Here is a 25,390-nt window from a genome sequence, read left to right as displayed (position 1 = left end):
TGGCTCAGCATTCCCTGGATCTGGATATTAGCTTCTACCTAAGAACTCAACAAAATGAAGACTACATTTTCTGGTCCATTATTAGTTTTTTTAAGAATTCAACAGTTGGCATGGCATGAAGGACAGAGACTATGCACAGTGAAAAACGCCACTAGAACCACAAGCAGCTTATCCAAGAGATATTTTTGACTAACAAATTCTCATCCAAAGGGAAAACGCTAAAATGCCAAAAAGACCCAATGGCACAGTGCAGAGTTTAGGCTGCTGCAAACATCAACTCCCTGTACTGGCTTCTGAAATACATCAGTTAAAACTATGCTTGTGGACAACTTCCATGGCTTCTTCCGCAGAATGAAAGCCAACTTGAAGCTGCTGCTTAGAGTGTAATAGATGTGTCTCTCCTATTTTCCTTTTCACTCTGAGCTGGATTAGAGACAAAATTTATTCACAGCCAGCTTGTACTGACATATATCACTGCCCTTTGAAATAAGTAGCTTTTCTCTCTCTTTGGTACAACTGCCAGTCCAGCAAACCCAACCTGAAGTTCAAGAATTCAAATTATTAGCAGCATTATTTCCTTCACTAGCAACCGAATATGGCAAATCAGACTTTTCATGGTGCTCTCCTCTCCGAATAAGTTTGCATATGTTTAATTCAGAAAGTGATTCAAACGATGAGCAAGAAATAACACAGCCCACACTTTCTTTGCTATCTTGGCTCTACATGGTTAACAGGAATATCAAACAGTAGAGTTATTTTGATCAATAAAGTAATGAAATATGACTGAAATCATGCACACAGCATGTCTCTTGAAGCAATACGTGCAATGTTTACACAAGCCTCTGTCTGAATGAGGCAAACTAAGGCTGACAAATTGAATAGAGAAGTTGCAGAAACTATAATGCTATCACACTGCACATTAAAACATACTACAAATTCTATGCTTGCAGTTGTGTGCAGAAAAATAATTTCTGTGCCTTAAGCATACTAAGGATATCTAAGTTGAGCACATTTAGGCTTAACTGACATGTCTACTTATTCATACATTCCATTTATTTTTGTAACTTCCCCATATTTCAGCTGACAAAAAGCTTATGCGTGCTGCATTAGTAAAAACTATGCTAACTATATTTTTAATCCTTAGCATGCATAATATAGACAGAACTAACAGTAGACTGTAACACTGATGTTTGCCTCTCTTTTTTAACCCCAGGTTCTTAATCCTCAGTAAAAGAAAAGTGTGCCTACACATTGGTACTCACCCTTCTGGTGGATTGGTGTTCAGGAGATTACAAGTGCTGAAACTGCCTGTAATTTCTGTGTACACAAAATCACCTATATTCTCTTCATCACAAAGGTTTGCATTAGATGCTCTGAGTTACAAGGCATAAGGTGGAATCTCTCCAACCTGAGCTTTAGTCAATTTGTACCCAAGCAAAAAACAGGCAGGTCTAAAAAGCAGCAGTTTAGAAAGTCTACCTCAGGATGTAAAGGATCCCTCTAACATATGAAAAGGATCTCTCTAACATTATTTTTTCCCTCCAGTGTCTTTCAAAGACTGACTTCAGAACCAGGCTACATGCATCTCATCCAGACAGATGATTAAGGACCTCTCTGCACACAAGTATTAGACTGTGTCTTGTATCACCCTGATTCTTATTAACTCAACAAATAATGCCACCCCAAAACCTGTGAAGTGTAACTGACCAGAAAGACTGATAAACAGAGGATAAAGACACAGAAAAATATACTGCATTTTTCTAATAATTGCATCTGCTGACTGGCAGGCACTGAACGCTCTTGCAAGGAACCACATTCAGGCCTCAATGCAGCTGATGGCCTGACCTGAACACACCACTCACGCACTTTTTTTTTTTGCTACCTTTTCTACTGCATGAATTTCGAACTTTTAGATGAGACTTTCAAGTTATAAATAGCCTGGTGAATCTGAATATTCTCTCCTGTGGATCTCTTCAGAGGCCCTCTCACCTTCTGGTAAATTTCTTGTTACTTCATAGGTAAAATGTGCCTACAATTATGGATACAGTTTTCACTTGAAGATGCAGAACAAGATCTTGCAAGAACAAAGACCCCTGTCTATGCTAGAATTTCAGCTGGTGGTGATTATAGATACATTAACATTAAAAAACTGTCCATCTCCTTGGATAAACCTTGTAAAGAAGTTCCTTTAGCTTTTGTGTGTGACATCTCATTACAACTACCAACTTAAAAGAATCACTAGCGTGATTTTCCCTTAAAGGATCCTTATTTGAGGCTCGTAATATAGCTCAGAACTGTCCGAACGGCTGGATCCTGCTGTGTCAAACCTCCAGACTGCTCGCTACCTTATTCTTGGAGGAGTCTTTGCACAACTGCTCAGACAGTGTATGTTTCCAACAGCCACATGTCCTCTTCTGCCCACGAACTAGCGGGTAATTTAGAAACTGGGACACTACCGCCTTGCCCACATGAAAAGAGGACATAAATCTTAGAGCAAGCTTCTTCCTCCTGGCAAGACAAACTGTCAGTGAAACCACTGAGTGGAGGAATATCACAAGCTGGCTAAAGCTGTCACCCTGAAGTTAAACTGCCCTCATCTAACTGATTGGGAAGTATTATAACATCCATTTCACACTAGAACACATGAAGAAAGATGGGAAAGTCAACTCTCACTGCATTAAAATGTTTGGTTTTCGTCATGGCAAACTGAATACATGTGTCACACTAATACAATTTACAAAGCAGTATTTATTCAGCAAAGGAGAAACACTTGTACTAACATCTGTGAACAAGCATTATTTGCAAAGTATAGGCATAAACCAAAAAGCTACTACCCTCACAGACACTCTGCCACTTTTCACTTTTCCTTAGCATTTTTCTGCTCTACTCCATTCCACATCCTGCTTTCAAGGGCATTTGCTAATCATGTCCAGATTATAATAAGCATTGTACTAGGCAAGGGCAAAGTCCAAATAGTCTCTTTTGACAAATGAATATGATTTTTTTTAAAACAAGAAGTCCTAATTCAAAGAGGAGAACTGGGTAAGAGTGATTCTCCTCAGAAAAAAAGACAATGCTGAGACTACTTCAATCACCTCCAAAAACCATTCTGTTTTTCACTTTTTTCCCCCAGAGGTGGAGGTGGTAAGGGGCAGATTTAAACACTTATTTTTTCATAAGAAATAGCTAGAGGAGAGAATGCAGTACCATTATTCATATGGATTTCTCTCATCTTTTGCAATTGTCAGCTGAACGCTATGCTCGTTTATTCTTCCTATTTAGAATAATTGGTCTAAAAAAACCGAGGCAATTGCAGCTAATCTAGTACTTAATGTACACTTAGACACTGTTGCCAGACCTCAGAGAACCTCAGTTTTCAAAGCCTCTATACTTCACAGCTTTCTTCCCCAATACCTGGAAACTATTTTTCAGGAATAATAAAGTTTAAAGACCTTGCACTGAACATACTATCACTTCAGCTTGGACAGACAATGTATGTTAAATCAATCTCCATGAGCCAAGACTTAAATTTAAATTTATATTGGAAGAGTGTGAGGCATTAATGTGTAAATTCATACTGTAATTTGGCCTCTAAATTAAGTTTACAGAGTCTACCGAGTCTGACACTTCATAATGAAGTACCAGAGTGTCCAAAGCTAAGATCACCCTGATGATAATTTGCATTTGTCAACTACATTTTTTCTGGCAACAGAAGCAAACTATTTCAGCATACAAATTCTATTTGGATGAATACAAAGAACTATTTTTAAATCCCCACTGGTGTGGTTTTCAATCTATCCTAAATCTATGTGTCTTTTTTTTCCTGCAGTTATTTAAAATATCAAAATACAGCATGAAAGGAAGAGTAAATCTACATAAAAATTTGATATTAAAAATATTTGCCATTCAAAAATAGATCAAGTAAAATTTACTATTACCCAGATGACTTCACAAAATATCTTCAAAAATTTACTGTAGAAACTAATGATGTACCTCCTCCACAGAAGAAGAAAGCAAGCTCTGAAATGGTGAAAAACATTGTGTATTATTGCTAAACTAAAAGGAAAGAAGATCAGATGCCTTGCAACTGTGATTTGCATCAAAGCAAGAGATATTCAACGTGGGGCAAACAGACACTTACATAAAAAGCAATGACAGAATACAGATACACCTCTCATCTTAGACTGTATGCTACATGCAACTTGCACAGCAGCATTGGGGGTTTTTTGATCATTTCTCTTCAGAAAGGACAAGAGAACAGCACCATACCTACTCAGCTTGCACTTTCAGTTAATTTAAAAAGACATCTTTATCTCACAAAACACAACTCTTTTTCACGCTAATTCATGCACAGTTGTATAAAACATAAACAGTATTATCTTTTTAAAAATCTGTTTTGAAATTCTCTTTTTGCTGTTTTTAATGCTCATTTCTGAACAGTCTACTCATCATCTGGAACTTCCTGTTCTTGTACATCATTATCTGTTGAGACAGGATCCGGTTCTTCTAAGTCCCACACACTGCTACAAAACAGTTGTGTACAAGGCTACACCCTGGTCTGTGGGACACAGAATTAAGTATGTCACATTTCATTCAGAATTTAAAAATGACAAGTGTCTTCAAGGTGGTGGCATCCCTCTACTCTTTCCTCTTCAATATACATATCTGAACAGAAATAAGACTTTTAATGCTTAATCAGTAAAGACAGAAATATGCTTTTTGTTTTTATTTAAACCTATCAAAATGCTGCTGTCAAAAGAAACCCTATTAATTACAATTCTTTGAAAATTCGTATTTGAAGTAACAAAAACTCCTTTGGTAAGTATTTCATCCTTATCTGCAAAAGGCATTCAGAAGGTAATTAATATCTACATATTGCTGAAAGATGCAAACATTAGGAAAAATTACACCATTTATAGGATACGGCAATAAAAAGATGGTAGGAACTCTGTACTGTGTTGATTTTAAATCTAAAAGGTGACAAAAGTCATTCATTCCCTGTATGGCAATGCTACTGCTTTTATAGAACTTGAGAAAAACATAAAATAGCATCACATTGCTTTCACTTCGCTTATCTTGACTGATTGTCTTTTCTGATTCTTATTAATAGCCTTTTTAGAGTTTATTATTATAAGATTATAATAATATATGCTTTGTGTGGGGGGGAAAAAAAAAAAGTTACTTCCAAAAGGTGGCAAAATTAAGAACACTGAAATAAAACACGAAGCCTTCTACCTTTAGGTCTCCTGTATAAATACAGTTCAGTCCAATGCTCACTACTGCAATTATTAAAAGATTGTTCAGTAAGATGTGAAATTATTTGGTTGTCTCAGTCCGCTTCCTGCTGGACAGGTGTATATTTCTAACGATTTTCACTGCCATGGGATCTCAACATCCAAAGAAAAGAGTGATATGACGAAGTTTAGCAAATGAAACAATTCCTGTGTTAATCTGGAGTTGGTTCTGCCAATTGAGACAGTGTCAGTCTCCAGAGCTGTCAAGCTGTCACACTTCACTAATGCAGACTTCACTTTAACATTAATAAAGAAAGGGCCATAGACAGCCTAGTTTATTTAACAGTCAGCTTCCACAATGCAGCTTCTCCATGAGGAAGAAACACTTGTGCAGGGCTCCAGGACTGCCTCTCAGAGATGCCCTTGCTGCTGTTCACGCAGCCTTCACACTGTAAAGGAACAGAATAATAAACTTCTCTCCCAGCCTTTAGGGATGCTAATCCTCCATCTCAATACTATTTATTAATTTGATAATTTTTTTAATTATCAATTATAAATATTTAATTTCTCAATTTAGCAACTCGGTAATGCAAAGGAATCACAGGCCTTACTCTTCATGATATCATTAATTTACACTATACCTTGATATCAAACATCATAATGTCATCTGAAACCCCCTATGTTTTAAAAGCTGGAAAACATGTAAGGATGCTTCAAACTTTCCCAAGCATGCATGTTCAATACATTATAAAGAACCCACTTCTGGACATCTCATGCACAAGATGTAACAGAACAAGAAAGTAAAGAAGTACAACTAAATACAAATTAAGTAACAACAGACCATAAACAAAGCCTTTTTCTCCAGACTGACCCTGGATTTCTGTGTGGAAAGCAGACTTGCATCGAAGAAAGAAGTGGGGGTTGAACAGAAATTTTCAAGCTATCATATCATTTCCGATCTACTAGTTTGTCAAAGAATGAATGCAACATGAGAAAAGTTATGGATTATTAAATAATAATATGCTAAATAAGATGCATCTTTTTGTAAGGTAGCTAAGAAAATAAAATAAAAACCAGAAATCACAGTAGTTTCATTTTTCATCTTCTTTTAAAGAAGGAAATGTACCCACACAAAACTGTCACTCCAGCTGAAGTTGTGTGAGGCTGATATTCTCTTTAATGACAACCAGAATTATACGACATATTTTGTTCTGTTGCTGTCCTGGTTTAGCTAGGATAGGGTTAAGTTTCCCTAGCAGTGGGGGGGGGGAGCTCTAGCCGGGTTATTCAGATACCACGCGGATGTCACATCCTGGCGCAAGAGCGCTAAGCCGTGGTTTTGTACAACCGGTCCTCTCACTGCTGTATTGGTAGATATTTTGCTCTGTTCATTGTTATCACTGTTACTGTTATTGTTGTTGTTTGTTGTGTTGCTGTTGCACTGTTGTATTAAACCTCTCCTTATCTCAGCCTCGGGGCTTTGTATTTCACTCCCTTTGTGAGGGAGGGACAGCGGCCGCGTGGTCTCAGACCCTGGCAGGGATTAAACCACCACAGTTGCTTTTACCCATTAGATATTGCTCTAATCTCTTTTTGACTCAAGAAAATTATGGTATCTGCAGGATAAAAAAAAGTCTTCTAAAATTAAAACCCAATACCATTTCACACATACTATCAGTCCCTCTCTTATTGTCAGATGTTGCAATGCTACAGGTTTTCATGCCTAATCTGAGCAAACACACCCCAAGCAAAACACCTTTACCAGTGCTCTTTCCCACACACAGAAAAATCTGTAAGCAGCTAGCAAAAATACATGTGCAGGTTTTGTAAATTTATTTAGAAACAGAATAAAAACTTTCTACACTGTCTATCCCTAGGAAGCCAATAATGAAGAAACCGTAATGCAAATACTGTATCTCACATATGCATGCATGCAAATCAAAGTACAACTTTCATGCAAACCAGATAATGCACTTCTAAAACTAAGATATATATGCTGCCTCTGAGGAAAAAGAGAGAAATTATGCCACTAATACCATGACTGTCCAAGACATCCTCAAAGGATAAAGAAAGAACAAGAGAACTGGAGAGGAAACAGAATGGCACACCACCAAATACTTTCTGTAAAAAAATAAAAGACAACACACAGCTTAGAAACATGAATTGCAAATCAAAAAACCACAGGTTTCTGACAATCATATGGAAAACTAATGAAAATCCTGAGTAAAAAATATTTACTCTTAATTCTTCACTTTGTTACACCTACACAAGAATGAGGACATTGCACTCCTTAGCAAGAAAATCCAGCTTTTTTTTTTAACTTGTTTTTCTTCTGTTAACATCTATTACAATCTAAGAAGATGTAACTATTATGAAGAAAACTGTCTAAATTAAGGTTTCCATTTATGAATGTAGTGTATCAGTAAGAAAGATCTTGTGACCTTCTACAAACAAACCTCAGCAAAACTTAGAAGAAATACAGGATTAAAGTATTTTCCTCCTCTGTCCCAGACAACCCAGTGCACCAGCACCACATCCACTCACACTTGTGAAGACAGTGTAGAATTGTGGGGGAAAAGGGCACAATAATCCCTTGAAGATCAGGAGTTTAATGACCTTTTCTATGTTAAAACAGGACATTTAGGTGCACTGTATAAATAACAATTACCAATACCCACAGTACTTCAAAGAAAAAAAAAAAAAGTCATTCACAAAGATGAAGCCACACTTCTTTAATTTCATAATATTACTGCCCTTACATGCAAGATTTAATGTGAAATTTTACCTTACCAAAAACTTCCATACCACTGTCATGTTTCACCTCACTGCTTAAAACCCTGGGAGTAAAAGGCGCTCACTCCTGCTTCACTACTCGCATATCCAATCTACTAAACTCTGTATTTAAGAAAATGGGTATGACTCATGGTTTGTTTTTCATCATATGCTCCAGGTCACAGATAAGCTAAGGCACTAGAAGCCTCCTATGTCTTACGAGAAAAATCCATTAAATCCTTCATCAAAACTCTGTTGATCTGCTCCTTTTCACCACTCAACACAGACAGCGAAGAGAACCTCCCATGTTTATTAACAATCTTGGGGCAATAGTGTTATGGCTGAGTTGACATACGCCTTAACATTTGAGTTTCGTATGTCAAACAACTTAAGTTTTTCTGAACTTGACATCGCGGAAGACCATGAGATACCACCACACAGCTTAACACTAAATTTAACTATTTGTCAAAAATTTTGGCTTGTAGATACATGAGTAACTATGGTTATTATGTACAATTGCAGCCGAGACATGACTGTGTTAAGGAAAAGATACAAGGTGCTGTCTGATTCTTAAAGGGCTCCTTTCAATCCTGTAGACTTCACTGTGCTGTAACAGTGGTGATGGTCTTGCTGTAAAACCAGGATATATGTCCCAAAATCCGTTAGCTCTAGTACCTTTATATATGGGCATGTCTATAATGCCCACCAGTCTTTCTACCTATACCTGTAGCTAACGCTTTGATTCTATCCTATGAACTTGTAGAGATACACAATTCTTTATTCATTAGACTTATCAGGCAACCTGGTAAGAGTTCTACATGCAAGTGAAATAGTTCTACAATTTAATATTTGGTGGCTTCGCTTCAGTGCATTACTGCCACCAAAGTGCAGAGCCAAAGGAGTGTTGAAGGAGGAGGGAACCAGGGCCTGCCTGTGCACATGAGCAAGTCTGCACTCAGAAAAGAATGAGAGCAGTAAAGGATATACCATTTTAGGTATGTATCAACATATTTATCCAATATCACCAAAAAGTGGAGCAAGTAGTCCCACTGATTCCTTGATAACTCAGAATCACAGAATTTCAGGTTGGCAAAGCTCTCTGGAGGTCATCTACCAGCAATACTAGATAGGGCCAGCTAGGGCTATGTCTAGTACAATCTGGACAACTGCCAAGGACAGAGATCCCACGAACTCTTTGGGTAACATTACAGCGCTGCACTACCCTCCTGGTGAAGAGGCACAGCAATTATTAAATTATTCCTGGAACTGTACGGATTGATTTGTCTCTTTTACCACTGAGTTCCTAACACTGACACCTGCTTCTGTTGAAGTATGTCAGACAGGTAATAAACCATTACAGTCTACCAGATCTCACGAGATGCTCAGCATTCTTTCAGAGCAGTATTTCTAAGTCCTACTGGAACCAATGAGATTAGAGGGCAGCCCGCATACCTCGAGATTGATTTGTCTAAGTTTAAACCCCCTGAAAAGTATCAAATTCATAACATGAGAGGAAAAAGAATGCACTAGTGTATTGCAGTGCTGCATAGTTTATCTGAATAAATGTTGTGCATTAACAGCATTGCCAGCTTCTAATTAAAAAGCAATCATGAAGACAAACTATTTTATTGTATTAGCTTTACTATGCACTAGGTACAGACAAAGAAAATATTTTCTACTACTAACCTTACCAGTTTTTGGCATGACTGCCTTTCCTTCAGGAGTACTGCTATACTTGACTTCTCAATCTTTTCGAAACTTAGCTTAAAAGAAAGTATCACAATCGTAATGCTAACGTGCTAAAAATCACTGACTGTTTTTCATCACCACACAACAGACAGAAGAGTTTCTTAGCGTGTTAGAAAGAAAATTAAAGGAATTTTTGACCAGCATTTTAAAATTAGATTTTTCTAAAGCTACCAGACTTAACTAACTTCAAATCTCTGAAACAGTCAAGCAATACACATACCTGCAATTGGAATATTCTGTGAGACTGACAGCTGTACATCTCCAGTCCCAGGTGGCATGTCAATTACTAAATAGTCCAGTTGACCCCAGTCAACCTAGAAGACAACAATAAAAATGTATGTTGGAGGTTTGAAGTGTTTTTAGGGCACTTTGTGCTTTATCGCAGTCCTCATTTCCTATAATGTAGAACAAGTGAACCAAGGACACCTGAAGAGAATGATACTGAGAAGCCCTTTTAGACACACTTCCAGTACAGGATTGAGACATGATTTTTCTAAGAGATGCAATCTTTGCTGATCACTCAAAACTATGAGTGCAACTTTATTATTAACTATATGAGCATAATCCTTATTGGATCCCCCCCTAAAAAAGTAGCAACAACTTAAGACTTCTACTTTGCAGCTGCTTAATCACAGCTTAGAAGCAAATGTTAGGTGAAATTCAGGCTAAAACTCTGGATTTTGTGCAACAAATATGGCCTAGGAATTGTTTCCATTAATTGAAAACCAATTTTGGTTGCTTCTTACCATTCTTTTTTGGTAATTTTTTCCTGATATGTTGTTGCAAAGTTACAGCTATCAGTATTGAATTTTTTCTAGGAAAAAGAGCTGTTGGGAGAAAAAAAACCACACAAACCCAACAGATTTATTAAATGAAAATCACCAGGTATAATTATACAAACTTACAATGTACATAAGACATCACACAATAAAAAAAGTTTACTGGTTGCTAGGCATCAGAGTGACCATTAAAGGTATTAGGCTCCAATATGAGAATACTGTGTTCTTTACTAGGACCGATTTCCACGAGAGTGAAATAACTCTCTCTATACTGCAATGTTCTCTTCAGGAGAACAGAAACGGTAAAGCCAAGCTATACTTCGCCTAAACATTTTCCAACAGTTTAATTAAGCTTTGGGAGATCCTTGATTCAATTCTGACGTCGTGCAGGTTCGTACCAGTGCACTCTTACTAGCCAGCAGTAATATATAAGGTCTTTTGTCTCTGCAGTACAGAAGCTTTAGAAATCATAACCATGTTAAAAACAAAGACCAACAAATGCCTTCCCCTCACTTTTCCCTCCACACAGACATAATGTAATTATATGGTATGTTTCTGATTCATACAACATATATACAGTATGAGCTGCTTTAATACAGGAAAATGCCAAACAAGCAGGATTTTACTTTCTCTTTTATTTTACACATTCCTTCAGTGTCAGTTTAACAGCAAAAACAATTGACATTTTGCCAGTCCCCCAGTTATTGTTCTGGAGTGTTAGATCCTGTCAGGGGAACACTTATTCATGTTCATTCAATTCTTGTACAGATGATGATCTGGGGAAGCACAAAGGAGGTGAAATCCAGACCACTAACCCAGTGCAGCACTCCAGTGAGAAATGGAATTTTTCAAGGCAGACTGATGAAGACAGAAGATTTCAGAGCACTTATGGGAGAAGGGGGATGGGGAAGGTTAGTTGCAAATTCTAACTTTAGATGTCTAAATTAGGGACTCAAGCACGCCTCCCTGTCCTCATTTTCTATACAAAGGCTGCAGGAACACTAAATGGTGCCCAAGACAGTCTAGCTAAACAGGAAATGCTACTTATGTTAACCACAGCAAACGCTGCACGTTTTCACATTTAATATTGATCTATGTTATCTGTGATAGCTACTTTATATATTCTCAAGAAAATGACATATACATAGCAGACTTCTGAAAGTAATTAGCATTCATAATTGTATTGAGACTATATAACCCAAACAAAAATTACATATATGTGCAAAAATGTATGTACTGAACATAAGCATGGGGTAGTCAGTTTACCTAAAAAAAAATTTTTACTTTTTCTTAAATAATCTTGCTTACTTACAAAGCAAGATAAATGCCAGTGTTGATGAATGTCTCCTTTTCCAGTGAAAATTACTTTGTTCACCTGAAGCCATGTACTTTTCTGTTTCTTAATTAAAAATTAACCATTATAAAGGTGACAAATTGAAATTATACAGATGTCAAAAAGCAGTAATATTTTGCAACATGAGTAATGTCAAGTTCCTTAAAGATTCACAACTGAACACACAGATCCTCTCTAACATTAAATGCACAAATCTCAACATACAAAACCAAATCTTTCGTAATAATCACAACCATTTTAAAATGCTAGGGTATCGCAAATTTTACTTTTTAAAAAGGATTAACCCAAAAAACCTTTTTTCCCTCGTGTCTTCATAAAGGCTGATCCTGGCATCCTTTGTTAAGACCAAATTTAGAAGTCCAGTAATCATATTCTACTTCCTTAAATACTTCTACAGAAACCATGAACAAACTGTTTTTTTGCTTTCTGCCTTACAGCATGATGCAGTCCGAAAACACATCTATGAGTGGCATGGCCCTACTATCATTCTGACACAGTTTCCAAACACTGTCTGCCATAAACACTTAGTTCTTGAAAAAACTTGAACATTGAGTTGTTTTCAGCCCGTTTCCCCATGAGTTCAACTTCCAGTCCTTTTAGGTACAGCACTGCCTCATAGAGTAGTACAAGACAAACCAAAGCCCACCCTTATCAGAGGGAACTAGAATAAAAAATAAATACAGGGTTTTTTCCCATAGCTAAAAGCTGTCTGGTTTTGCAGATACTTGCTGGCCCTAACTTTAAGCTAGCTCCTCTTGTGGAACCAGGCTGATTTCTGGGCCTGTCCTATAGCTTTTCACTCTTACCAGAGGTTCTGCTCCTCCAACCTCTTCAAGCACTAGTCTACTTCATCAAGATCCATGTGATCCTCTTACCTAGCAAGCATTATAGTTCCTCAAAGAAAACATTCAGACCTATTCCACTATGTGGAATGCTAAGAGAGAAGACCTCAAATGCCAGTGCTCAAACCCTTTCCTAGGCATTCAGTTTTGTGGGAAAGCACAAAGCAGTTGCTGCTCTTCTAAGCAGAGGTAGCTGCCTTGGTAAAAACGTCTCCATGTAGAACCCTCAAAGTAAAAGAACACTTTTATAAATAGCTTACTGCTTCAAAACCACACAAAACAATTGTTGCTCAAGAGGTTACTTTCAATATTTATCACATATACTAGAACAGGAGAATGGGTACAGAAATCAGTGGGCACCAGAGCTTTCTGCCTCAAGCTTCCTTAGTAAGTGACCCCATAACAAAAAGAACTTCCAACACACACTTTTTGGATTGTCCTATGAGTAATGATTTTTATTAAAGTTATAAACCTCTGAAAACAGAAGTTAATAATGGAATCTTAAGCACATGATGAATTTCATGGTAAATCTCATTGCTAGGCAACAAGAAAAATACTCTGTTAACACATAGTGCAATTAAATTATAACACTTTACTTATAGCACTGAAACCATCTTATTTCATATATTTTCTTCAAATTCATGGATTGAAAAAAAGTCATTATCTGTCTTTATCAAATGAATTGTGCTCCATTATAATACTTACAAATCTGAGCACAGAAAAATGGAGAAGCTGCACTGTCCCAGCAGCAATAGAGAGTACGTGCTGCTGCTGTGCAGACTAGGAGGCAGACAGGCTTTTGTTACACCAGAGAGCCAACAGTGAAGATGTCTAGGTGCGCAAACGTTGAATATATGTGAGGACCACCGTCCACACACTTCTCTGAGCCACGCCACTACTGTGGTGCTGAACTGGGGGAAGTCAGATGGCAAACCAGCTTGGGAAACCGCCTCTCACTAAAACTAACCATGTTTTTTATTTCGGATGTATCCTCACAACTATATTCTCTTCTTTTTCATTTGTAATTCAGGGTGAGAAAGGAGAGCCGCACCACAATGACATAGCTGTAACTGCGTAAAAGAACTGAGCTAGTGTTTTTGCCCAGTAGTGAGCAGTGTCCTCCAGACAATATGGATTTGCTGACTTAGGTTGGGGAACTCTGCACCTCATCCCATTTCTCTTTCTGTAGACTTCCTCTTATTCTCTTCTGTTCTGCAAGAAGTAGATGATAAACACTGTGGAGTTTAGTTGCTCCTCCATTACACTCCCACAGGAATACAGAAGCAGTACGATAGTCTTTTATTAAACAAATTATTGAGTGTAATTTAGAAGGTATAACAATTTGTTATAGAAGAGTACATGTTACTTAATGGGAGAAGAAAATTCTACGTCTGTTACTAAATTTCAGCAAAGGATTAAAAAAGGGTGGAAATATTTTTAATTAAATTTAGAATTGGAACATATAATCAGTGGATTGGCTTTCTGAAATCTACTACTGCCATTCATTCAACATTATTAAAATGGGAAGTATAATCAGGCAGCAATATAAAACACTAATTTGAATGCAAATCCTGTTTATATGCAACAATTTACCAAATCAGGACCACTAGTCCTCATGCTCTCAACCAGTTCTGAGAAGTGTGTCTGTATGCAAATGCGGTTGCATCCAAGTAAATGAGCTCAGATTAACAGCACATTACAGTAAACGAGTTTCCTTTGCAAGCAATAATCGGACAGCTACAAAAACCTGCCTTGTAGCATCTGAAACCTGTCAGCACCTTTGCATGTGCTGAAGTGTTAATATCTTTGCCCCTCTAATATATACAGTGTGTAAAACATTTCAAACTATAGAAATGTAATTGCACTTTCCTTAAGTATAGCATTCATCTTTTTTTAAAAAGGTTTAACTTGACATTTATTGTTAAGCAATGTAATTAAGTGCCGTGTCCTTCTGTGTATTTTCCCTTGCTCAGAAACACCATGAATGCTTCTATGTAAATTATTTTAATCAATCACTCTGTTTATGTGACAATTCATAATCAAAATACCAGATAGGCATTTTGAGTAAGGGTTCCAAATAGCAAGTTAAACCCAAGGTAGAGCATAGAGATACAGATGGTATTTCTGCTGAGGAATGAAGCCTGAGCAGCCTCTGTGCATGAAGCAGAAATGACAGAATATTAGCACAGAAAAGGAATTGCTACTTGTGGCTTTGAAGTAATCCTGGTGTTTGGTAAATAACAGAAGATATTATTTATTTGTTCTTATTAAGAGGAATACATGCAGAGTTTCAATCAAGCAGCACTGCAGGTGCAGATTTGGCAGCAGTCAGCCGAACTCTGAAAACCAGTATCAGAAAAGTACCGAGAGCTACATTGCAGGCAGCTTAAGGTCTATTCCTGCCAGATCCTCCCTCCTCCTAACTACTTCGCTGTATATATAAACAATTTAATACAGGCAAACAGCTGAACAAAATAAAGGTAAGAAATGGTGTTAAATGAGTATGTATGTAACTGTTCACCTATACTTACACCTGTTAGTGCAAGATAAATATTTAAAAATATTTCCTTGAAAAATTACTTAAAGATTCTGCTTAAACATACACAGACATTGGGAACAAATAAGTAGTTTCTTGATGTAAGAAAACAGATAATTTAGGAATAGTATAATGAAACATGGCATTTTAATTTAAAAATATTTTTATTTATTTTCACAAGTATTTGATAAAGGACACATTCCCCAGACATAAACCAGAATATTTTTGGTCCCTACAGAAACTTTCTCTTTGGTAGTGAAATAACTACTTATACCATAGCAGGATACGCCATAGTGCTTAATACAACTCGACACTTTCTGAACAAAGACAACTGCCCCTTTTGACTTGTCCTCTGATGCTGAACAAATCTCAAAGCCTTGCAATCTAACACCATGAAAAACAGATGCACTGCAAAGGTTCAAATTCCCTCTAAGGTATTTCTGAGCAGCCTGTTCTGCCAAGTTCAGAGAAAAGTTGAGGTGAAGCATAACAGTTTGGTCCAAAGATTTCCATACAGAGAAGGAAATTTTCCTATCCTTTCTCAATATAGACCAAGAGTAACTTTTAGAAATAAATGCCTAGGAAGAAAGCCAGATTCCTGTTGAATTCAACAACCAAAACAGAAACTGGCCGCCTCCTCCCTGATGGCTTTTAATAATATTAAGAACGGAAGGCAAGTGCAGTAGCCTGAAGTTCCTGTCACCTTCATTTATATAACCTACAAAATTAAACAACTCCAAGAAGACAACAATGAAGAAGTTATTCTCTATGGAGCATTCCAGGAGACGGAGAGAAGGCACTCAACACTGGGCTTTCTGCTCACCTTCAGAAAGTCCAGCCAACGGCGCATCAGCCTAAAGGGAAGGTGGCACACAGCTGTGAGGCAGCCTGGCATGTCCACAAGAGTCTGGGGACAGTCTCTGGGGACAGATGACTCAAAAGCAATAGTTCTGTGCATTCCCAGCATGACTGATGGAGACCGTATCAGCACTACCACTATAGAAGACTCTTCCACTAGGTTCAAGTTGTTACTACAAAGAGCTTTCATGAGCTGAGATTCCCATTTCTCAGGGATTCAAAGCACATATTCTCTAAAAGATGACAGTTTGAGAAGCAAATTTTTATTATGCAGTCTGAGGATTGATTGTTGATCTGCTGCTCTCTACCCTTGACCCACAAACAGTCTGCACTACATAGTTTGCAGAAATGTTTCTGCAGAAATACACCATCTTGTTTTTCTTGTTCTATGATATAGAACTGTCTGTAGTTCAACTGCTGAATAATGACACCTGGAAAAGAAATATGGAATGAGGCAAGTTTCTATTCCTCTGTCTTTCAGCAAGAAAATTAAGCACAAAAGTTCAGTCATATAAATGTAAACAAATCAGAAGAAAGTGAGTTAGCATGACATCATCTAATTAAACTAATCACCAGGTTGATGTAGCTATGTTAAGCACATGATCTGAACTATAAATTCTCTTTGAGTTCTCCTTTTTAACACACAAAGGCAAAAGCACTGATTAGCTATCAAACCCAAAGCTAACAAAACATTTTTAAGGCAGTATTATCAGGACCCAATATAAGCTCATAAAATTTATATATGTTGTGTGACTCAGATTTTCCCTACAATAGTAACAAAAGGAAATATAAACAGTGTTGGCAACAAATATCAAAAGGGAGAAGCTTATTATGCCCACTCCCCATATATATTTTAGTCTGTATTTCCGTAACGATGTTAAAAGCTGATATATAGTTTGACTGAATACTAAAACTATGCAACGGAAATCAATATTCCTAATTCTCTTCACAAATCATTTAACTTCCTTAAGCTTCAGTTCAATTTTTGGTACAATAAGAAAATTAACAAATTCCTTATTGGGGCACCAAGACACTAGTATAGGCACCATTTCACATCCATCATTGAAACACTGATTTTAAATTAGGGCTTAAACTAAAAATCATTAGATTTAAAAGGTCAGAAAATTCTGTTTCTTAAGTACAATGTGTAATGCTTTTTATACAGCAAAGGAAACTTCTACAGAGATCAGTCTAAGGCCTTCAGAAAAAGGATTACAGAAGAAAACAACGATAGATGTTATTCAAGTCACTTAAAAGGCTGCTGAAGAAAACCCTCCAATATTACCATAAATTGTGCAATATAAAAACTGGTATAGAATCAGTTAGATATAGACCACTGAACTGAGGCCAAAAGACAGTAAATCTCAATATAGGACTTGTTTTTTTGGCTGGTGAGACGTCAACAGATCTCACAGTAAGTACTCTTGATGCAAAAAATTAATTTTCAATAATAAAATGGGGGGGGGGGGTTAAATAACCTGTTTTTCACAAATATGGACAAAAATACATCCTCCCAACTTTCCATACTTAAAATTCACAAACATATCCTCCCCAGTCACTGAATTCACAATAGTCTACCCTTGTTAATGAAACCAGCATTGGAGAGTCTGCTTGAATTACCTCGGAGCATAACAATCAATACTCCCAACAAGAAGTCACAACAAGGCTGCACAAAACATAGAACCTTTCAAATCCACAGGAATGGATTTGAGGAAGAGGATGAGAGAGTGTAAAAAGTGAATGTAAGCGAGAGCACACGCGAGAGTGAACAGAGCAGATCACTGACTTGGTGGAATTCTTAACCATGGGACTGGGACTGTGAAGTTGGCATACATTCTCTGTTAAAAGAACTGCCTTTAGGTCAGAAAGGCGCAAGAACAACTGCATATAGGTTGTCCTTACAAAGAGTGGAACACTGAAAGTGTATTAAAGACACAGACAAGATGTAAACATAAAAAATTACAATGTAAAAATTGTACACATTTTGCAGTTGTGCACATAACACTCCCACAATGAGGTGCTGAATGTCTTATTCCTAGAGTAGTAAGAGTATTTACTATGAATTAGACAACTGATAATCTGTGAAAGCATTGCATATAGATTGCCAAAATAATTGCTGTGCCCACAGAACCATGCTTTTGCATTCACCAGTGCCCTCAGTCATGAATCTGCAACAATAAACTAAAAGTGTTACTTGTCTTCTAAACCTAATTAAAGTAATTTGCCAGGAAAAGTACTTAAAATGGGCACCCACTTTAGTTGCATAAGAAAAGAGCTGTATTTCAAAGGCATCATTCTGCTGGGAGAACATATTCCTTCTTTTAAAAGATACTGTTGATGGAGCAAAACACTCTAAAAGGAGAAACACCTACCGCAGCTTCATAAATAGTACAGAAAAGTGGAGGGTTTTATTTGTTGGGGAGGCGGAACAGACACTAATCTCTGGTATCTTAAGCACAATTACTTTACGTTTGTGTCAATCACTTGGTACGTGAGAAATAATCACTTGCTACAAAGAATACTGGTACAAAAATTGCTGCTATTCTTGGATATCTGCAGTTATTTTCTGGGAGCAAGATATATATGGGGGGATGGTGTGAGTGAAGGATCAGTCTGTCAGCTTCCAACAGAATGCAAGTTGGATTATTAAAAAAACCCTATGCAATCAGTTTAACATATATTAATTCAATATTAATTTTAACAAGCTGTTTATATAGTTACATTCATAGTTTATTTACTGAGTAAAATTAGCGTGCAATGCTACACGATGTATCAAGGTTCAGGGGTGGGGAGGTTCCACTTTTGTTTTGATGAAAAAGATGAAAAAGAAATGCTGAAAAATTTTTTAAAGCAGCTTTGGTGAGCTCCACCTACACATTCAGAAGCAACCCTAAAAATTCTCCCAAAGATCTTGACTACTCGGGAAGGGAAATACCAAAATCTCCACAGAGCACCAAGCTCCTACCTGAAGCCCATTTGAGATCCATTAATTACACACACATATGTGAAAAAGGAGCAAGTCTTACAGACTCAATCTAGCAGGCATGCTCTAAATGCACCTGCCGGTGAGAACACTGAATCCAACACAAAGTTGAGCACTTGTAACCATTAGAAAAAAAATTGAAAAAAACCCAAACCCAACCTGTGGTTTCGCGGTTATAATCACAGCTGTTTAATATTGTAAGTAGACATAAGAGAACCTCTCTATGAATTGGAAGATGTGAGTTTCAATTTCCCAGGCAGGTAGCATTTACCTGGACCACTGTACAACCAAGAAAGCAAAAGCCATGGAAGCAACCAGGACCCTGTATAAGGCCAGTAGCTGTGGTATTCACCTGGAAAGCTGACACTTCAGATTAACTAACTGAATTTCCTGCATAGCACTGGTCACGCTCCCCCTTCGCATGTCTAGTCCTAGCCCCAGGAATCCTGCATCCCTAGCCTGTAAAGCAGAAGGATCTGACAGCTGTATGTGATTTCAGGGCACTCTCCTGTGTAGCGGGAAATACAAGCTTAAATGCTAAACTGAGAAAGTATCTGAACTTGCAGCTCCCATGTCCTGGCTGAATGCTTATGGAAACTTCCCACGCTGTTATTATGGACAGAGAATAAGCCTGTCAAGTTAAACCAAAAGACATGTCTTGGACCTATCAGAAGATAGTCCATTTTGGTTCTAAATCCCCACTCCACACAGCTGTCCGATACAGGCTACAATTAGGTACTGAAATCCAGAACAGAGACAGAAAGGCTTTTCCTAATAGCCCTCTTCTTCAACATCTTCAGTACTGTTCGTTTCCAGCCGGTAAAACTATCAACTTTGACTTACACCATTAATCTCCACTTATTCCACACCAAGCTCTAACCTTCAGCACTCTAAGATACTGCACCTATTCTGCTAAGGCACTGCCAAAGAGTATGAAGGTACCTCCAGGAGTACCACAAGTACTCCACCACAAGTGATGGATTCCCACCACCCCAGGTATGCAATGGCTCCAGCCTAGGCTTTGGTTTAATCTTCCATTCCTGCAGGCCGGGCACCTACCTCTTAGGCACTGCAATGTTTAGCACAGCAATACCCGTGTCCCTTTTTGCATCTAACCTACAGCAGCTAGAGAAAAAGAACAGATGCCTTTATAAGTGGAAAAGAATAGAGAAAATAGAGGAGTGGCATTAGGTGTCTACTATTTTTTGAAAAGTCTCATGTAATAATGGAAGCTTCATTTAGAAAAGAAAACAAATAGTGCCTTCTCTTTTCCTAGTTCCACTACCATCGGTATTACTGTTTAGAGCAAACACTTAAGAATATGCTTAAATCGCCACGTCTTTTCAAGAATGAAGCTGGATGCCATTTAGGCCCAAAGATCTGAACTTTGTTGTTGAGAAATCCTAAACCTCAAAACAGTTTACTTCAAAAGCCCAAGGGGAAAAAAACAAAAAAAAAAAAAAAACAAAACACACAACCCCATCCGTTCTAGCCCTAGCACAGCCATTTTGAGACACCATGAACTCTCTCCCATTTCTTCCCGTCTAGTTAACAAACCCAGCAAAACAGTTGCATATTTTGCCTTTGTTTTGTTTTATGCAAAAGTGGGCAGACACATGCATACCTGTGTAATCTGTGCGAGAGATGAGACTTCTGGAAGCAGAGCAAAGAAAACACTCTCACAGCCTGTTCCCACAGCAGCAGTAGTTGCACAGTCATAACCATGACAGCTGAGGAACCAGGCCAAGAAATGTTTGCTGTAAATACATTCTCACTGTGTTGTTAGGCTTTTTTTTTTTTTTTTGCCTTTTTTTAATCCTCGAAGATAGTTAAAATACATTTACTGCAAATGCTTCCAGTTCAGCAGTAAGTCCTTGGCTAATGCTTTTGTTTTCTTCTGGCTCTCCTAACACTTCTATGATTGTCAATTCCTTTTAGAGACTATAATCCCTTTTCATATCAGCTGCTAACGTGAGCCAAAAAAGCAACAGGGATCCGTATAGATCCAGCTTCCTTCACTAAGTGAAGAAATGCAACAGAACAGGTTTTGTAGCTTCAGCAGAAACAAAAAGAAAGAATCAAGCTCATATTCGTTCAAATAAACCCATCCCATAACATACAGGAGCACTCAGTAAAAGGGTGATGGTAGGAATACTCTTAACTTCACAGGGAGTTAACCCTGGGGGGCAGAGGGGTGGAAAGAAGCTTTCTGCCACCTCCCACACTTTTGGCTGCAGTACCTCTCTGAATCTATGTTTAGCTTCTAATCTCCAGGAAGTACAATTATTTCATTTAAATATGTACATACTGATTGGAACTGGTTAAGGCAGTTCTCTCTGGACAGACAAGACCTTTCAAGGTGATTATCAGTATTTCAGCATTAGTGATGATTATACAAATTCCTGTAACAGACTTTGCTAAACATCGACATCACAACTACAGCATGGTGTAGAAATTAGTGTCAAGATTTCCACTGGTTTCACTGGGCTCTGGATGAGAAGAAATTAGTTTATTCATCCTTTAGTCTTAGCAAAATAAACATAACAAAAAAATCAGTATAAGCATTTTTTAAAACAAATTCTTTTAAAAGGTGTGACTGGGTTATCTGCTTATCTTGCCCTTGAAACAGTTTCCTTAATTTCAGTGATAAAATGAGGGATGCCAATTGACCTTCCTTGCTTTAAAGGAAAGGTCATTAAAGATTTAAGAAAAAAAAAAAATCTCGCAAACATTCAGAGCTATTGTTTCCTGTCTGTCAACTGTAGATGCAGTCTTAGTAGTACATCAAATTGCAGTCTTAGCACTGCAAAGTTTGGCCACTATTTATTATTGAGCATTGTTCCTCTTTTCAAAATATCTCAACAGCAGATCTTGTCTTTCTAAAACAAATAAATACATAATATCAGTGATCTTATGCATAGGGATGAAATGTCTGGATCTTTTAATTTTCATACTTTGGATCACCAAAATAGAAACAGAAAAGTATCCCAATTCTCTAAAGATGCAACTGCTCTTACTGTTCTGAAGAATAGCAATGTCTCAACTTTCTTTTTTTTTTTTCCAAACTGTAAAGTAGAAGACTTTAGCCTGAACTAACAATCTCTATGCCCACCTCAGGCTAAGATAACTCAAAACAGAAAAATGAACCAGAAGAAATACTTCTGTAATTGCTGAAATGCTGGCAAATTTTTCACTGTAGTGACACCTGGTGAGACTACAGTATTTTAGAATTATGCACTGCAAAGTATAAATACATCTTTGTAGTTTATAATATAAGCACAGCTTTGTTTAGCTCTGTGAAATGTAAACTGTAAATATCCTGCTACAGACTATCTGCTTCAACTCCTCAATTACTTGCAGACTGGATAAATACATGAATATTATGAAAGACAAGTCAATTCTGAAATTAGCAAAAATTCTCAAATAGCAGATGTTGCCAAAACACAAAATACAGAAAGAAGAAAACAGTATTAACCTGCATTTAGCATATATCTTTAGGTACATCTATTCTGTTGATAAACAGACAAGTGTGCACAGACTCTTAAATGTGTATTAAAAGGCAAAAATATTATAAAAGTTTGAAAAAAATACAGAGCTATTCATGTTGCTGACCACCTTTGCTACAATTTCCCATTGTGGCATCTCACTCTTTTCCTGTCTTGAAAATTTACTGCCATAATGCAAGTTAAATGCCTTCAGTGGTAATCTCTTGATAGAGTGTCCTTCCTAAACATAAAAGTGTTAAAAATAAAATCTGTACAAAAAAAAAATTGTCTGGCTTCACTGCAGTGCTTTTTCTTCACTTGCTCTTTACATCTACAATAAGAATAATTTTCATCATTGACTCACTATTACTATTCTGGGGATCCTTTCAATTCATTCAAAATATAGCTGCAAAAAAAAGAGCCATCAACTTGTTATTGTCGTCTTCCTCCTGACCCAATACGTGTCATTCTCTGCTAAATCCCATTTCACTGCTCCCTCTCATCCACCAATACACTCTCTCACTAATTTTACACTGATGAGACAGTTTTTTTGCCCACACTAACAATAATTTCATCTTTGAGCAAGACTCCAATGAAATTAACCATGTAAATGATGAAACACAGCAAAATTGGAACTTTACACCAATTTGCTCAAGCCATGGATCTGAAGGATAAGAAGTTTTTGCTACCCTTAAAATCCAAGTCTTGCACCTGTTCTCCTAAGACAGTGCCAAAGAGTATGAAGGTAAATCCAGGAGGCGAAAGTAACTCCCCTCAGATAGTACCACTGGGGTGCTACCTGAGGATAGCAACAGGATTCTCTCTATGGGGTACTATCTGAGGAGAGTGATGGATTCCCACCACCCCGGGTACACAGTGGCTCCAGCCTAGGCTTTGGTTTGATTTTCCACTCCTGCAGGCACTTCAATGTTCACCACAGCAATACCCATGTCCCTTTTTGCATCTAACCTAGAGCAGCTAGAAAGAAAGGACTCCTTTATTAGTGGAAGAGTGGCATTTGGTGTCTATTGTATGCTGTATTTTGAAATTTTTCATGTAAATAAGTCCCACCAGTATTCCTGTTTAGAAAACAATTAAAAACATGCTAGCCTTCAAATCCATGTCTCCAGAGTCCATTCTTGAATTCATTCCTGCTTGCCTTTCTTCAACCCTTCTTCTAAAATGTCTGGACATAAAAGATTTATTCTACATGTGTAACTTCTTATTTTAAGATTTCTTTTGCCACCATCTTTGAATTTTTCTTTGTCCAATTTAGACTGTAAAATACTCAAGGTCGACACCAATAGCAAGATTTTAAAAAAAAAAAAAAAAATCAAGCTATGGTTTTCCTTGCACTACAGAGGAGGGCCAGATGCCTTAGATTGAGTTTCCTAAAGGTCTGCATCCTAGGCAATAAACTACTAAAGCTAAAGCAAAAAGTTGCCATAAGTCTCCAGCACAACCTTCTTTATGGCATTGCTACTCAATTCTAAAATGCCCAAGAGCACATCAACTCACACAAGCCTAGAATCCTCATTTTTAAACCTCTCCTAGATCAGGGTACTTCTATCAAAACAAGAGGTATGACAGGAAAAAAATACATATATATTTCTCTATTTTCTTTTTAATTTCATAGTTCATGTTAAGCCTTATCTCTTGAACGAGCATCCTTATTTGGGTTCAACTTCTATGTCTCTGCCTACAGGGATCTGATCAGCACCTCTAAAGTCCAAAGAGACTGGCCAAATGACTGGAAATGCTACTGAGGAAAGGATGCTCTCAGTCATAATGCTGAAACTTGCTCATTTGATTGCAAGACTTAATTGTATATTCATTCGAGCAAGAGATGAGCTAGCATGACTGTCTAGCTTAGTGATTAGGGCACTTAGAGAGACACCTGCATTTCAGTTTAGGTTTTGAGTGAGTACTCTAACCAGCAATCTTTGTGAAAGGCAGAACCATTTTCTCCTCTTTGAGCTACAGGCTTTAATGGGGTTACATACTAATAGTCAAATAGGCAATGGAATGCCAATTTTAGAACGATTCACAGAATAACTTAGGTTTGATGGCACCTCAGGACATTATCTGTCTGGTCCATCTTGCTGCTCAAAGCAGGACCAACTTAGAGCAGGTTACTCAAGAGTCCTACCCAGCTGAGTTCTGAATACTTTCCAAAAGAGAGGTGCTAGAATCTGTCTGGGCAACCTGTTCTGATTGCTTTCACTGTAAAAAAATCAAACACTCCCCCTCCCCTGCCATGTCTTATTATATACTGCAACTTACATTCATTACCTCTTGTGCTATCACTGTGCACATTCAGGAAACACCTACCTTCATCATCTCTGTACGTATCCATTACGTAGTTGAAGACCGCAGTTCATATCTCCCTTGAACCTTCTCATAACCAAAAAACCTCCAGTTCTCTCAGTGTCTCTTCACGTACTACATGCTTCATCCCCCTTATCACCTTGATGGCTCTTTGCTGGAGAATATACATGCAAGGTAGTATATACCATCAGAAGTTAAGCAATTGTGCATGTATCTGCTAAAGACATTTAGGTTCTGATGAATATCAGTCATGGTGAATACCAGTCATATGTTTACACTGATCTTAGGCATTCTTAACAGATTTTATATCATTGACACACACATATACTTTGGGAACCTGCAACACAAAATATATTGTGCTCAGTAGAAAAAAAAAGTATAACAAATTTATTTCATAAGTATGAAAAAGTATCAAAGGACGAAGTTTAGATCTACTTGGAATTTGTAAATCCTAGTCTTTATATTTCTGG

General features: G+C 37.4%; 1 protein-coding gene across 3 annotated transcripts in view; it reads right to left on the bottom strand.

Moving 5' to 3' along the window:
- Positions 1-25,390, bottom strand: part of NUBPL (NUBP iron-sulfur cluster assembly factor, mitochondrial) — an 87,792-nt gene that overhangs the window by 24,673 nt on the left and 37,729 nt on the right. For all 3 annotated transcript variants that reach the window (XM_074824588.1, XM_074824589.1, XM_074824590.1), the window contains one exon: positions 9,976-10,069. In XM_074824588.1, the coding sequence (XP_074680689.1) occupies positions 9,976-10,069 (94 nt within the window). The remainder of the gene's footprint in view (positions 1-9,975; positions 10,070-25,390) is intronic.

The sequence above is a fragment of the Strix aluco genome, chromosome 4, assembly GCF_031877795.1.
Source record: "Strix aluco isolate bStrAlu1 chromosome 4, bStrAlu1.hap1, whole genome shotgun sequence".
In the NCBI taxonomy this organism is placed as follows: Eukaryota; Metazoa; Chordata; class Aves; order Strigiformes; family Strigidae; genus Strix; species Strix aluco.
The sequence above is the reverse complement of the archived record's forward strand: the minus strand, read 5'-3'. Positions and strand labels throughout refer to the sequence as shown.